Here is a 16,492-nt window from a genome sequence, read left to right as displayed (position 1 = left end):
GTGTTTTAATCACTAAATATTAGCAAATAAAATAAATTGACTGCTAAAATAAAAATAAAAGCACTGCTCATTGTGCATGACAACTAAATCCCCATATCTGAGTGTTTACAACCCACCAGCAAAATATTTCAAATCTTCCCCCTCTCTTATTTTCAAACGCAGAGTACGACAAGCCAAAATAAGACGCAGCGAAGCGGGGGTGGAGATAAGACAGAGCCAGAAATGATTTAGAGCGCCGTTGAATTATGATCATCGACGTTGAGGTGTGATGTAGTGTTCGGGATGGAGGAATCGGGGTGCCTTCTTAGCAAAGATTGAGTGTCGTTTAATGCAGGAGTGAGTGGGGTAATGATGTCATGGCTGCTACATGGCGGACTATATATGTGACGCATAGCTCATAAGGATGTCATCCTTGCTGAATGACAAGTATGGTATTAATGCCGAGTGACTACTAAAAGCTGCAAAGAGCTGAGCTGGCTAATGACTGGGTGTCACCGTAATGGTTGTCTCTATGGTTGCTCTGCCTCTATGGGACACTTAACTCTTCATCGCTCCAGCTCCTCTTCCTCCTGCCATTGCGTGACCTTCCCACAGAGGTGCAAAAGCAATTCGGCTAATCATGTTCGTCTCGCCGGCTTTTGATGTAACCTTGAAGCGATATGTTGACAATCATTTTTTGAAATCCCCCAAAAAGATGCTTGTTATTTCAATTACAAGAGATGAGAGAGAGTAGCTGAAGTTATCGAGGTGCTTAAGATTTGAAGGCAATGGTCCTTGACTTGGATTTGCAATGGGCTGTGACTGAGTAGAATAAATAGATGTTCATATGCTGTGGAGCTTTGAAGATAAATCTTGCTTCCAGAAATTGAGCCATTTCTTTGGGCTTATCATACTTGTCAGCGCAGAGTGGCTCGGCATCGGTCGGCTCTATCAGTCAAGCCTGGAAGTATCATAATAATACTGCAATGTTTTGACAACGAAAATGATAGTGTCACTATTTTGATTGATTACAATGTCGCAGTATTATTATCTCCCTCAGGTCACACAATTTGAATTCTCGTTTTTATTCTCTTCAAAATTCATCAAGCTCTATTAAATTTTCTATTAATTTCTATTAAAGTTAAATGTGGAAAGCAGATATTTCTATTATCAAATGATGAAGCTAGTTTAGATGTTTTGTTTTTGTTATAGTTTCATTAACATTAGCTTATTGGCACCTCGGACTAAAGGCCACACAAGACAAATAAGAAAAAAAGAAATCTCATTTTTTTTAGAATATAGACTAGTGTGCAAGAGAGCAACATCAGCTTTCAACAATTCAGCTACTCACCAATTTGCCTTTTTCCTGTGCCGCTGTTTTTGTGTGAACTGTGCTGCAATGGAATGGGGAACAAAGTCAACCTGGCAATTTCCTTGCTTTTTAGTTAGTACTAAGGGCAGGATGGCGCCTGTGTAAACACCCTAGACTTTTCCTGTCCTATTGTGTCCTTTTTAAAAAGTATTTTATACATTATGTTTTCATTTGCCTGACTTCCATGTAGGTTCACTTTCCACTCTGTGACTGTGAATGCCAGTGTGTCTTTGTATCGGATTCTTTGTATCGGATTCTTTGTATCGGATTCTTATCTGGATGGATGGATGGATGGATGGATGGATGGATGGATGGATGGATGGATGGATGGATGGATGGATGGATGGATGGATGGATGGATGGATGGATGGATGGATGGATGGATGGATGGATGGATGGATGGATGGATGGACAGCCTGACAGATGGACAGATGGGCAGATGGTTGGATGGACGTTCTAAGATCTTTTCTTCATCCACAACACATATGTGAAACCAGTAAGCCATCCATCACGTATGCTGCTATTTCATGGTTATCATCAGCCACGGCTAAAGCCATTAGCCCAAAGACATTATCTGCAGCCATCATCAAAGCTATTAACTCCTCTTTCTACTAAAAGGCTACTGTCCCTCACGAAGACTCGTTAAGGTGAGGTATGGAGAGATGCAGCGACAGCCGGGAAATGAGGAAAGAGGGGTGGGGGGGGAGATGGTTGCGAGAAATACAGATAGACTGAACGCGAGCAAGCAGTAAAGATCGGAATGGAGGCGTTCCATCATTCTAATCGTTCATGCTGTCGTTTCCTTCCACTCGTTGGACGTCGGATATATAAAATCTCCAAAGTTGTTATGCAGACAAACTGAATAATCAGCACAGTGATTTGTGTACGTCTGTTGATACTTTAATTTATATTCCACGTTCTTATCATCAAGTGAGAGACATAAACTCCCAGAAAAAAGCTGACACACTGGATGTCAATAGGATTATTCGGGAGCCTGCATCGGCTGCTCGCTATGTAGGCCAAGAGAAGAAAAAAAAAAGGAAGCAAGCGAGGCATGTGCCTGTATTGTTAATAATTCAACGGCTTTTTTTTTTCTCCTTTCTCTGCCTCCATCTTGCACGGATGACACAGACTTGAACATAAAGAGAGTCGAATCCACCGCAGCCCCTGGTGTATGTTTTTCTCACCTCGGATAACCTCTCACTTGGCAAATTGAAAAGAGTATTTTCAATGAGGAAGAAAAATTCCTACACTATTATGGTTACGTTTGAGGAACAAAGTGAAAAGAGGAAGCCTCCATGATATTTTGGAGAAGGACGGTCATTCTTAATGACTGCCACTCATACGCAAAGGGGAAGACTTGCACAACCTCACACGTGTGGTAGTGACACACACACACACAGGCTGGTGACACAAGATTTCCTGAGGTAGGTGTCAGAAAAAGGAAGAAGAGGAAATATACAAGCTGCAGAGACTCATGGGAATGTTCACTTTGGATTTCTTCACTTTGGGCAAAAGAATTAATCTACTTCATTCTATCACACGAATGGAGACTTTGCACCAGGTAGGAGAGGAAAAGGGGAGGGGCCTCGGATGAAGATAGGAAGGCCAAGCTGCATATCTTAAAACAATAGGAGAGCTGTCACACATCGGGATTCCCCGACATTTCCCAGTTCGGTGAGGTCGACACCGACAGAAACATAAAGCGCATTGTTTGTTGTGTGCAGCAGACATGAGGCACTTGAACTTTTCTCTGTGTCTACATTTTTTTTTTTATTCTAACTTACCATTATTATAATGACATGAAAAATTGAAAAGTGTTACTTTTTTAAGCAGAATCAAAAACGATGAGACCATTGAGTCTGGCTTGTTTCAGGGTGTTTTGACCTTACACAACAGGCCAAGTGTTTCATCACAAAAAACACACAGACACACACACACACAACAATAACTGTGTCATGTTTTAGCCATGTTATTGCCAGTGCACATCCCAGCGCCAGTGCAGTAATGGGGTTATAGACTGCTGGCTGGTTTTGTCTTTTGGCCCACAGACCCAAATTTCCTGCCCTCATTTTTGTATAGCATAGCCCCAGTTAGTCGTTGCCTTTTTGATATGCTTGGCTGGTCAGATTTGGGTGTTTTGTTGTTTTTATTTGTCCAATTTAGCTTCCAGGATCAACTAAAACTTTCTGAAATCTAGGTCATTGTTTATTGATAAAATGTAGCATACTCTGTAATGATTACTGAAGAATGAGAAATGGGTTGAAAACAGAAGTAACCACTGCTGGTTCCCATTCTGCACAATAACCACTGTGCGTGTGTAGTTGTGAAAAATATTACACAATTAAATCTGAAAAGTAAATTAAGAAATATTGGGAAATGCTATGTTGCAAATGTATCGCAAATACTTGAAATGAACTCTTACGTAATACTAATTATTATTAAAAATAAAAAACGGTTGGATTTGTGAAAGCTTAGGCCTTGAGTTTCACTTTTTGCATTTGGGAATTGACACTCTGATCTATAAAACATGTTAACATGGGAATAAGCACCAGCAAGTCACACATAAACATTCAATGTACTGTACATAAGCCCAGAGGAACATGGTGTGCTATGTATATATATTTAAATAAATGCATATACACAATTCACACGATCCCTGTGACCATGACACGCAAAGTTGTGTGTATATTTACTGCGGATTTTTTAACATACATGTTTGCTGACCGTCAGATTAGCTTGTTTGTGAAGCTTTGAATCTACGGTAATAATCTTCCTAGAAATTATTTCAATTATTATTTACAGTGCATTGCATACGGTGTCACTGGATATATAAGATGCCCTTTTCCAACATTGCGTGAGATTGTCTATGTTGCGGATGATGTGTGAAGTCAACCGTGGATTCGATACATTAATGTCAACGTGCACAAACGCTGTACTTTTTTTTTTTTTTTTTACCTTAGGCACACTGTCATAATGTTTGCCTTTTGTCAGCCTTCTGTTTCTGTTGACCATTGCTATTTTTACATCTCTACGCATGAACTGGAATATTGCCATTTTTCTCGTCCTTGTCCCTGCTGCCTCTTCTCGACGCTGTCTTTGAAAAGTTTAACCTACTTACGGCACAGATGTCTGATAAATAATGGAGGAGAGACAGTTACTATCAACGTCTCCATCAGCAGGAACCCATTTTGTTCTCTTCTACTCTCACATTCCCTCAAGCCTTAGTTTAATGTTATTATATTGTGTTCCTGCCTTATTCCAGCTGAACTCTCCTGTTTCTGTGTACTTTGTAAGTGTATTAGGTTAAAAGAACAAGAAAATATAGATCCTCTAAGCCTAATTTAATAGTTTGGTTGTGCCCCAAGACTTATACAAGTCAAACTTTTTTACATTGTCCATGGCACAGGACCAATTACATTTGAAAAAAAAAATCAGAAAAGGTCAAAAGAATATAATATAAAAATATTTTGTGACCATGGCCTGTGTGCTCCATGACTCTTTATGAGACACCCACAAATAAATGTATGAAAAATTTGGCAAAGGCAGGTACTTGCTTATCGCTTTAAATAATGTTTGAGGTGAATTATGAGGTTGTAGATTAAAATTCTTGGCTCTGGCCTTCATGTGTGGAGTTTCCAGGTTCTTCCTGAGATAGCCTGTGTGGAATTAATATGTGGAAAGAGGGTTTTTTTTTCTCCCCAAAACATTGTTAGTGTGGACATAGATTTAGTTTTCCCATTCTATTATGGAAAATATGTCATTTTGAATTTACAGTACAATTACAGTCGTAGATAGATAGATAGATAGATAGATAGATAGATAGATAGATAGATAGATAGATAGATAGATAGATAGATAGATAGATAGATAGATAGATAGATAGATAGATAGATAGATAGATAGATAGATAGATAGATAGATAGATAGATAGATAGATAGATAGAATTGCCCCCATCCACTCCTTCATCTTTATGCTAAGTGTTTCCATCCCCTTTGCTCATTTTCACCAGACACTTTCCCCAGCGGTTTTCATAGATTTAATGTCCGCATCGATTAACAGGCAGAGATGAATGTGATGTGTTTCCCCTTTCAATGTTCATATTTTAACCAGCAGCTAATCAATAAAGGGAGGCCTTGAGGCAAGAGCATTGATTTATTTTTTTTCATGTGAAAAAGATTTGAGCCCTCATGTGTGTGTTTTTTGTGTGCTAGACATAAGACATAAAGGATGTCCATGTTTGCCTGAAGTATTTACAGTTTTACAGTTGTATGCCTGATCATCAGATCAATGGATACGGTATACGGTTCTGAATTTATACACTTTTGTCTGTTTTTGTTTCTCTTTATAATATTGAAATATTGAAGGAAAACAAATGTGTTTTCAAAATTCTATTCAAAAAGTGAAATTTATTGAACATTCACCAGAGTGAAATATTTTCAAAATTTAATCTTGCATAATAATGACAATACATTTTCAAATTTTATTTGAACATTTGGTTAAAAATAAACGAGTTGTGGGTATTCTAATCCATTAAAGCAGGGAAAAAAACACAACAATTTGATATCGGAAATGTTGGTATCGATCCAATGCTACTTTTGGATCGAACAATAATATACGAACTTGATATCGAGGCTATCGACATTGGTATCGCGCGACGGAGAGAGAGAGAGAGAGAGAGAGAGAGAGAGAGAGAGAGAGAGAGAGAGAGAGAGAGAGAGAGAGAGAGAGAGAGAGAGAGAGATAGGCCAATGGGTACAGGCCGGAGGTTACCACAGGACACTGCCGAAACACAACACAAGAACCATCAACAAGAAGAGCCGCGCCGCGCCGACTTGTGTTTAGCTCACTCGGCTGCCCGCCATTGCACCGCGGGATCGAGTCTCCCCATTTGATGCGTAGCGGCAGTTTTACAGCGCGCGGGGATTTGATGTCTTGGCCGCTGCGTGGACTCGTTGAACTGGAGCGAGACGAGCGGCGCAAGCCACCGACTGGAGTGGACCTCTTTACTTTGGAGCGGTCCGTGAGTCACTTTGAGCTCCCGCGGGCGGCCATGGATTGAAGCCCAAGCCGCTGGCTCGGCACAATTTGAAGCTGAATGACAAGCAAGCTAGCGATCCAAATGAGAACAACCGACGTATGTGGTTTTCCTTCTTTTTTTTAATCGGAACCAGGTACTCTAAAAAGTCAATCCATACCACGTGTATCGACATTTTAACGTAACGCTATCCCGGACACCGGTCGTTTTATGGATTAGAATACCCACACGTCCTTTAATTTCCTGGCACTTGTAGAGCAGTGAATGTAAAAAAAAGGAAACAAAAGGTTCCGTGATATTGTGGGGGCTTTCGTCGAGGGTTGAAATGTCAAAAGGGCCGGTCATCTCACCCTGTCCCTTCCCCCTCTTTTTCGCCCATCAGTCCACTATGAAGATGTGAACTCTTGTCTCCTTCCCTGGCCTCTCTTTAAGCCCCCCCGTACGTACTCTTTCATTTAGTTTTTTTCTGCTCAAATATATTCACGGGGATGTACGAAAGTGTGGATGTTGTGGGGTTGAGCCCGAGCCCCCGCAGCCCCAGCAGCGGCTCTTTCTTGGGGATGGACTACTACCACAGAGCACCGGGGTTCGAGCCTGAGAAAGGACTCCTATCCGGCGTTGGAGGACTTCAGAGGCCCTTCGGAGGCTCCCTGGTGACCTCCAGACACTGGAGCGGATCTTGCCACTGTGAGTCTCATTGAAACACTGTTAAAAATGTCACTTTATAGTCATTAACTGATATTTGAGACAGTTTAGAAAAGGCAAAGTTGATTATTCGTGTCATTATCCTAACTCGTGTTTACTAGACAGAAATAAGCACTATTTAATATTCAACGTGCTCAAAAATGGTTTGCCTCCTTGAAAAGTGCTTGACGAAAGGAAATTTAGCCAATTTCACAATTTTCTTAAATGTAAAGTATCCAAATGACGAGCAAATTGCTACATTGCTCAGTCAATGTAGTTATCTAGTGCTTTCTTATCTCTTCAACTTGCTTAAGGTTGTTTTATCTTTATTATTCTCCTCAAAGTCTTAAAAATGACTTAATTTTGCAATGAAAATAATTTCCCTTTGTAGACGGGTTGTCTCACTGAAGTGGCGGCCTTCAGTAGATCAACAGCTGCCTGCACTCAGTTGACACCACATCAAGCAACCCGCCTGAGCTCTAGTTTGAGTGATTTTCCAGCAATGGACCAGTAGTTACACATTGACTATTGCACACACCTATTTTTAGTTTTAAATATCCTTCAGATAGCGTCATTTTACTTGTGTTGTTTTCCAATATCCTTCATATTCAGATTTAGGTATTGTTCAGAGCAAATCATAAGTGTGCAGTTTTCACATTTCAAAAATTGTCACTACTGAATATAGTATAGAGGGGGAAAAAAAATGGAACGTTGAATTAAAAACAATTGGAACGCCGTTTTGTTAGCACTTCCCTTTTTGAAAAGATTGCATTTCCTGCTTGTGCTGTAAAATCATGGTAGCCTCCAAAAGTTGTGCATAAATGTTTTTAGTTGATGTAGGACCAAAGTAGGCACATTGGGGGTAGTCAATGGGGGGTTGCCTCCAGAGTGTGTGTCTGTGTGTCTTTGTGTGTGACTGGAATGATGAGCATCAAACCGGTTCAAAGGTCAAAGGCCGAATGGACACAGACACACATTCACATTGGACGACGGCTCCAGTGATTTGCAAGCAGTAGCCGTGGGACGGTACTTGGCTTTGTGTGTGTGTTTTTGTGTGTATGTGTGTGTGTTTGGGTGTGATCCAGAGCAATGAGTCACTGACAATTGGGAAGTGACCTACATCTCTCCCTCTTTTTATCCACCTTCTATCTGCCTCTTTCTTTCCCGTGTCAGCTGGCCGGTCATCACTTCTCCGCACTGAATGACCCTTCGTCTCCCTGCGTCTACTTGAGGCACACTCGCACACAAAGGGGGCGCAAGTACACACCGGTACACACACACTACATGGATCCTCTCACACTCACAGTTTGCCTGGGAATGTGAGAGTACACTGACTAACTTTGACCCGAGTGTGCGAAAAGGGAGGAGTCGAATAGTTGCGTGTCCATGTTTATATCGAATAGACATATTTATAGTATTGTGGAGGTGCACGTGGATTCAGATTAAAGATAAAAGCGAGAGGCCTCGGCTAAAACTCGCTTCTTTATGCTATGGGTTTTATGTGGAATCTTTTTTTTTTTTATGGGATATGGATGAAAGCACGTTAGTCCACACTGCAGTTTTTTTTCCCAGGAGTTCACGGTTGTGCTATTTTCTTATGACTGTGTGTAATGTCCACTTTAACCCAAAGGCCCCTGACATAAATAATTTTTACAAAAGTATCAGGTTGGGGATGAGCTGTGGAAAATAAATTGCTTATTTAGCCCATCTTGAAAGAAGTGAGCACATTACTTTTTGTTTTAATTATAAAGTGTCGCTCAAGTAACACAGTCTGCATTATACCTGAGCTGTGTTTACATTTGTTATATTTAGCAACCAGAACGTTTTTGGACAAGAATTGGTTTCAGTGGTGTTAAACTTTATAGTCTCGTCATGGCCTCTTACACACGAGCAGTTTTTATCTTCTGTTAACGAAAGTCGGTGAATTTGTGGCTGGACTGATTTAACCTTCACTCCTCTGACTCCTCCGTTTGACTTTTGTTTTGGTCATTTCGGTAGAATAGTGCTTACGTACGGTCAAGGAGTAAAAAAAAAAAAACATGTTTGATAGTCTTGCGTTTGATTTCATCATTTTTATACAGAAAACTAACATGATGATCCAGCTCCTTTGCCATTGTGCAAGCGTGGTTATTGTGTAAGACTGTATGACGGGAAGGCTGACCTTTCACCTTTTCCTCATAACAGCATAGTAAGGAGAAAAAAGTCCTGATAAGCAGTGGGGGGGGGGGACACTGATCCGCCACACCTCGATATGACGGGCCATTTATTTTTTTAATTCCTGAGAGCACAAAACATTGTGTATTTACTTGAGTTACGTGGTCTGGACTGACAATGAAGCTCATTATGGTTCATTCATTGACTGTGTGGCTTGTTTGACCCACTTGACCTTACCTTTAAATCTAATTTCCGTCTCTCTCTCTCTCTCGCCGACCTACAAGTACATGAGCTTAACCTTCTCATTTAATCGCCTGATCATCCCTCTTTACCTGCACACAAGCGCTGGCCCTCTCGAGCACACCACACACTACTTGACCGTTGTTGATCCGTTAACTTTGCTTCAGTGCCAGATCATCATTGTTTTATCATATCACCATTTTTTTTTATGTTCCTGTAAGCGAGACATGTTTATCTGACTCATATCCTTGCCCGCATCATTTGCCTTTGTTTAATGCTGGACGACATTTTTTTGGACAACTCTTCTCGGAGACTTCTCGGAAGTTCAGGTTACACACACGCACCACTGAACACAGTTTAAATTTTACACATTTGTACTGTTCAAAAGATTTCTGGAATCATATTTTGCTTAAGTCTGGTCTTAATAGAATAAAGTAAAAATATTTTTAAAAATTATTTATTTTTGGGCTTTACTATAGTTCAAGATCTAACCTGAGCGAAAACACTGACACTATTTATACTATATATAAATACGATGTTAGTATTTGGCGATGACACCAGATCAAGAATCAATAATCACTGCTTGTCCCAAGCTGAGTCTGCAGGCGTGGCTTTAAAATCAAGTTAATGTTTCTCCCGTTGTTGGACTAACAGTTTAATAAATGTTGGAGGTGTTATCAAATGGACTATCTTAAGCAATACAAACACTTTAACAACAGCAATATTGTTTTGCTGGTCAAGTATTTTCCAGAGATCACGTTGGCCTGCGGGCTTTTCGTTTCACCAAACGACCACGAGATTTAAAGAAAAAATATATATATCGGTCGATATCACTCGCACATTTGTTAATATCCGATTGTCACTTTTCAGGTTCTAAAGCACGAAAAAGAAGTGGCGCTATTTTTAGGTGAAATTTTTACAACCAGTAAACAGCTCATTTGTCACGAGAAGGAAGCTTCTAAGAAAAAAGAGTGCTGCTGAATAACACTCCACAGCACCCTCCGATTGTTTACAGAGCTGGTTTTGGCACTTACGCTGCACCTTTGCATCTTTGTAGTTTTGACAGCCTGACTGCACAACGGCGGCACCGGCTTTAGAAAAACTGCCAATCCTTTGGAAACTCTCGAATACCGTGCCAGCTCAAATACTAACGTGTGAAATGTCAAATGGGCAGACGGTGGAATATTAGGATGTGGACTGAGGATATGGGAAAGCCCCATTTCCCTCTCTTGTGCACTTTAGTTGGAAGAGATTGGAAAAACTCAATCGCTATAGTGGAATGTCTGGTATGGTTACCAAGGTAGGGGGGAAGGGACAAGTGTGTGTGTAAGTGTGTTAGGTTAGAGGTTAGTGGAAGCAGAGGGAAAGAGGGGGAGAAGCAAAGGGATTGTGTTTTTAATCTGGAAGGTCGTGACCTTAGAATGTGTCACACTCTATCATTGCCATGTCTCTGAACAAAAGCAAAAGGACGGAGAAGGTGGAGACAAATTGTCGTGAAGGAAAAGTTACAACCTATCTTTAAGATTAGGATGGAAATCAATTACGGCTTGTAGTTGGAATGAGATATCACATTATCGCCGGCCATTGTTTTCTGCATCCTTTTCTATCAAATAACTTTCTGCTTTTCTCAGCCCTATGACAAAGTTACACACTTAAGCTCACATAATAAATGATATCTGAATTGGGGCCAACATTTTATGAGGTGCGATATCAAAGATTTACGGTCGTCTCTCATTGGGGTCCCATCAGTGACATGATTGAGGGGCACTTGAAATGTGGATACGAGGGAGCAGATCAATGATTCAACATTGGAAAGGCGACAGGACGGGATATCTTTATCTTCCGTCCGTGCCAAATACCTTTAATGCAGCCCAGACCTGTTCACTAGCGCCATTGATCATATGACAGAATGAGCCATGATTTGGATTCCTTTAGATATATTTGCCGCTGCTAGGGATGCTCATAAAAATAGATTAGGCACTTTATATATAGGCACTACATCTAGAAGAATGTTACTTTGTCTACCTAGCCAAGTTAGCATGTAAGCTAGCAAGGTAAGCATTTGGGTGTCACTGCAGTGCATCAACTGTGTTTACATTTACTAAACTAACTGTCTCTTTTGTTTATATCCTGCTCGTACGTTTACTGTGAAGACGTTTTGCTGTTGATTCTCTTTCATCACGTGTTTCTTATTTTCTTCCATTAAAAATGATCTTCATTTTATTAAGAAAATAGCCACGCTAATCAATGTTAACTTGGTCTAATATGGCACATGGACTTCTTCTTAACCAAATATAGTCACTTGGCCTCCAAAATTTTCATTTTTTTTTCATCCGCTTGTAACAATTTCTTGGTGGCCTGAAACAAGGCTGCCATGGCTTCTGGGAACATAATGTCAACGTAGCAAAGCAATTCTCTTATTGCAAAATAAATGCGTTCAAATTGTAACCCGGTTAGATTTTAATGAAGTTAACAAGCAAAAGGTGAATCATCTGCCTGCAGAAAGCTATAATTGAATTGGCGTAACACAAATGTTTTTGTTCACGTCTTGCAGCGATAGAAACGGAAAGCACGAGTTCTGGAGAAGATTTGCTGGTCACAAGCCCGCCATCTCCACCACCTCCACCGCGCATCTACAAGCCGTGCTTTGTCTGCCAGGATAAATCTTCAGGATACCACTATGGAGTCAGCGCCTGCGAGGGCTGCAAGGTACACACAATCACAACATAGACGGCGATTTTGGGGAATAACAACGACAACGGTGCAGCTCGACAGTCTGCGGGAAGACTCCTACGCAGAGGTTGAGTCGACAGGGTGTTTTCATAATGTGTCAGGGTGGAGGCCATGACCTTTACACCTCCCAAAGGATCACTAATCCTCTTAGCTTGATCTAATCCAATAAACACACACACACAATCTTTACATGCAATTAGTATTTACTTTAACCATTGTGAGTTTCTTCTTGGTCAAACGTGGTCCACCTTATCATCCACAAAGTTATGAGCGCTCAACACACAAAACAGAGTTTTCGGTCAAAGTTTTCTGCTCATGTATGAAGCAGTGGCTAAAGGTCACGCTACTTATCGAAAAGAATTGCAATTTTCTCTCCTATCTGTTCTAGGGGTTCTTTCGAAGGAGCATCCAAAAAAACATGGCCTACACTTGTCACCGAGACAAAGTTTGCGTCATAAACAAAGTTACGCGCAACCGGTGTCAGTCCTGTCGACTACAGAAATGCCTCGATGTGGGAATGTCCAAGGAGTGTGAGTTTGTTTTAAATGTCTTGCACTGAGTTATTTACAAGCTTACAAGATTTTTGTCAAATATTACATTTTGAGTTTTCTCTCAATCGTGCCAAATGTATGTTTTACACTTAATTAGGTTTGTTGACTCAAAGGCATTTTATTGTGGGCGTTTGTCGCCATCTAGTGGCCGTTTTTCGTAAACGTATTTAATCTCTATTTTACCTGTGTTGCATATAGATATTGAGATATGTGAAACAACTCGTAGTCCTCCTTGTGTTTTGATCTAATATAAAGCTTCGGCCATGTTTTGTTTTCCATTTTGTGACTTCAGTGGTCCGAAATGACCGCACGAAGAAGAAGAAGGAAGAGCGGAGGCTGGTGGAAGTTGAGGTCTACGTCTTGTCAGCAGAAACGGAGCAGATGATTGAAGGAGTTCGCCGTGCGCACCAAGACACTTTTCCCTCTCTTGGTCAGCTGGGAAAGTACACTACGGTACTGTTCATAAATTTTACCTCGAATATGTCTCTTTGTTGTATGTTATATAATTATTTTTATTTTATTTTTATGTGTGTCTCCTTTTCAGAGTAACAGCGCTGACCATCGTGTCCCTCTGGATGTCAACCTTTGGGACAAGTTTAGTGAACTCTCCACCAAATGTATTATAAAGACAGTGGAGTTTGCTAAGCAGCTTCCCGGCTTCACAACTTTAACTATTGCTGATCAGATCACGCTCCTCAAGGCTGCCTGCCTTGACATACTGGTTTGTTTCTCACATTTTGAACCCCACAAAAATTGAAACAGAAAAATTCAAATTGTAATATGACTTTGTCTCTTTTTATCTCAGATTCTGAGGATCTGCACACGCTACACCCCAGACCAGGATACCATGACCTTCTCAGATGGCCTGACTCTCAACCGCACACAGATGCACAACGCTGGTTTTGGGCCACTCACAGACCTGGTGTTCTCCTTCGCCAATCAGCTGCTTCCACTGGAAATGGACGATGCCGAAACTGGACTACTCAGTGCCATCTGCCTGCTTTGTGGAGGTACTGCACCTGCAAAATGTTGGAGACTTAGGAAGACCCATGTAAAGTAAAGATCATTTATCTAGAGCTTGGTCTTTATGTGTTTGTCTCACAGACCGTCAGGATCTGGAGGAGTCAGACAAAGTGGACGTTCTTCAGGAGCCAATGCTGGAAGCTCTGAAGGTCTGACATCTCATTTTAGATATACATGCAGCAATGTTAATTGGGACCTTCTATGCTCCTTTAGTTATGTATATTTATTTTCTTACTGAACTCATCCCATTTCAATTGACTACTACTATGATGGTTTCAAATTGAAGGAATATAAAAATTTACCTGTTAGGGAAATAACAAAAATGCAAATGGGATATAATTTGGTTATACCCCTTTTTGTGTAGCTTTATGTCCGGAGGAGGAGGCCTGACAAGCCTTGTATGTTCCCCAAGATCCTGATGAAAATCACCGATCTCAGAAGCATCAGTGTGAAGGGTAAGTTCCATGCTAGCGAGCAAAACACTTTTGTAAAACATATTTTCATGTCAAATCCATTTCTTTTCAGTCTACACTTCTACTACTTCACTTTGTTCATTTTCCAACATTTTCTCCACACTTTTTGCCACCTAGGAGCAGAACGAGTGATCACACTGAAAATGGAGATCCCCGGCTCCATGCCTCCACTCATCCAGGAAATGTTGGAGAACTCTGAGGGACTCGAGGGCCAAGGTGCCGGAAGAGGGAAAGGAAGAGACAAAGGAGGCGAGGAAGCACAGCGCCAAAATTCTACCACTCCGTCCCCGATGTCAATTCCTTCTCCCAGCCAGAGTTCTCCAGCCAACCCCCCCTCCACCTCCACTCCATGAACTTTCACTCCTAATTACCTCTACATTGCACAGCACCACCTTTTGGCAGTATGTGGCACTGCTAGAGCACCGGCCACGCAGCAAGAGTGATGTGGATAAACTGTACATTTCATCAACGGAGTCTGAATGTGCGAACTCCAAAAACTTCGGTGGTGACGCACAGCGACAATTCAACTGCGCTGAATTATAGGCCGCGGACGGGATACGTGACACTTTTTTTTTTTGCCTGCCTAAATTATGCCGTTAGAACTACTGTATCGTCACGTGAAGACATGATGGTTTGATGCATTTAATGTAAAATATCATTTCACTTTGAAGCAAAATCGTTTTGTAAAGCTCGTCTAGATTAAGTTTTGTTGTTTTGGACATAAAGAGTAGCGCTATTTAGCTGCACCTGTCTGAAACGTCAGTCATAGGACATTGCCAGATATGAACAGATTTGATGAAGGATTACGGGGTTAGTCTATATATAGATGATAACCCTCTTATGCATTTTTTCTCTCGTGAAAAGCCATGTGTGTTTATGCAAAATCAGTGTATTTGTATGTAAAAGATGCTGTGACGGACTGACAAAACATATTTTCGTAAATTTACTCGTGTACATACATTATATATTTTATCTCCCCAAAGCGGTTGACACTGTCAAGAGTTCTTCCTTCCATCTCCATCAGTATTTCACCTTCCCCCATCTCCCTCAACTCTTAACACACATCAGGGAAAAAAAAAAAAATCATGAATCAATTTTGCAGCCTCACTAAAATGAATATTGCAGCTGAAAGCAAATATAAGTCGGTCGCAGATGTGAGAAAAAACATCGAGGGGTTGTTTTTCCAAATGCAGCAAGTATTTAAAAATGGTCAACCTGTAAGTGGGCACTTTAATCGACTGTGATATCACGAGTGCATGTCGAGCATATCTGAATATGTCTGTACTTGTACCACCGTGTACCACTCTGTATCAGTTCACACTGCCACTGGCTCACTTCTTATGCATCGCTACTGCCGGGTACAAATCTTTTTACAATTCCTGTGTTTTCCTTATTAAAGGGGACCTATTATTTGTGTTTACAGCTCGGGATCGTAATGCATGATTCCCTTTTTGGAAATGTCCTATCTAATCATACTGGCTTTCCTCTCTTATTAGCTTCTGTCTATTTAAGCCCCCTCCAGACAAGCGCCACCCCCAAAAGTGCTCTCGCCTCGGTTTATGGAAGTCTGCCAAGGTGCACAATCGCTGTCTTAATGGGCGAGCTAGCTCGGCTCAGGGTAAATGAGCATAGAAAGAGTTGGATGATTAAATTCACCTGACATGAAATTGGATTTTTTTAAGAGCCCCGTGATGTCTGTTTTTTTTTTACTTTGACCTCATTTGCAACTTTATCATATTCAATATGGCCATGAATAATCGTACAATTCTACAGCCTAAGCAACTTAATAGGTTCCCTTTAATATGTACTGTAGTTAAACTCAAATGACCTGAGGATAAACACATGGAGTCAATAAAAGACAATGATTTTCTCCTCAAATCCTTAAATGTGTTTGTGTACATACCCTTTGGTGGTCAAACTATATTGGGAATTTCTTTCCTCATATTTTGATGATGTATATACAGTATAGTAGCTCAAAGCAGCAGAAAAAAAAAAATGACAGCCCAAGATGGTGGAATTGAAGCTCAGCATACAATGAGAATCTGCAGGGAAACTCCCAAGCATAAATAGTGCACAGCAGGACAAAAGCAAGAGGAACATGAAAGGAATGTGACAGGTGTGGGAAAAAACTTGGGTCAAATAAATACGGATCTACTTGAGCTAACTAGACCTTGTTTGCTTTGAAATGAATGCAAACTGGTACCACGACTTTTCCTCTCGTCATTTCAAACCTCTTCATATCTC

The 16,492-nt window shown here is 40.8% G+C and overlaps 1 protein-coding gene across 1 annotated transcript; it reads left to right on the top strand.

Moving 5' to 3' along the window:
- Positions 1-6,093: 6,093 nt before the first annotated feature.
- Positions 6,094-16,126, top strand: LOC148384485 (retinoic acid receptor alpha-B-like). Its single transcript, XM_088358017.1, has 9 exons — positions 6,094-7,077; positions 12,023-12,177; positions 12,590-12,731; positions 13,045-13,205; positions 13,297-13,473; positions 13,558-13,762; positions 13,857-13,924; positions 14,140-14,230; positions 14,366-16,126. The coding sequence occupies exons 1-9, from the start codon at positions 6,879-6,881 to the stop codon at positions 14,599-14,601; spliced, it is 1,434 nt and encodes a 477-aa protein (XP_088214143.1). The 5' UTR covers positions 6,094-6,878; the 3' UTR covers positions 14,602-16,126.
- The last annotated feature ends 366 nt before the right edge of the window (positions 16,127-16,492 follow it).

The sequence above is a fragment of the Syngnathus floridae genome, chromosome 17 (genome assembly GCF_059516105.1).
Source record: "Syngnathus floridae isolate MCC-2025c chromosome 17, RoL_Sflo_1.0, whole genome shotgun sequence".
Lineage (NCBI taxonomy): Eukaryota > Metazoa > Chordata > Actinopteri > Syngnathiformes > Syngnathidae > Syngnathus > Syngnathus floridae.
Note: the sequence above shows the minus strand (reverse complement) of the source record. Positions and strands in the feature narration are given on the sequence as shown.

Excerpts from the sequence above, each read along its gene's own strand:
- LOC148384485 (XM_088358017.1), top strand. The coding sequence starts at position 6,879 with ATGTACGAAAGTGTGGATGTTGTGGGGTTGAGCCCGAGCCCCCGCAGC. Across the intron at positions 7,078-12,022 it reads CTGGAGCGGATCTTGCCACT|CGATAGAAACGGAAAGCACG; the intron begins GTGAGTCTCATT and ends CACGTCTTGCAG. Across the intron at positions 13,925-14,139 it reads CAATGCTGGAAGCTCTGAAG|CTTTATGTCCGGAGGAGGAG; the intron begins GTCTGACATCTC and ends CTTTTTGTGTAG.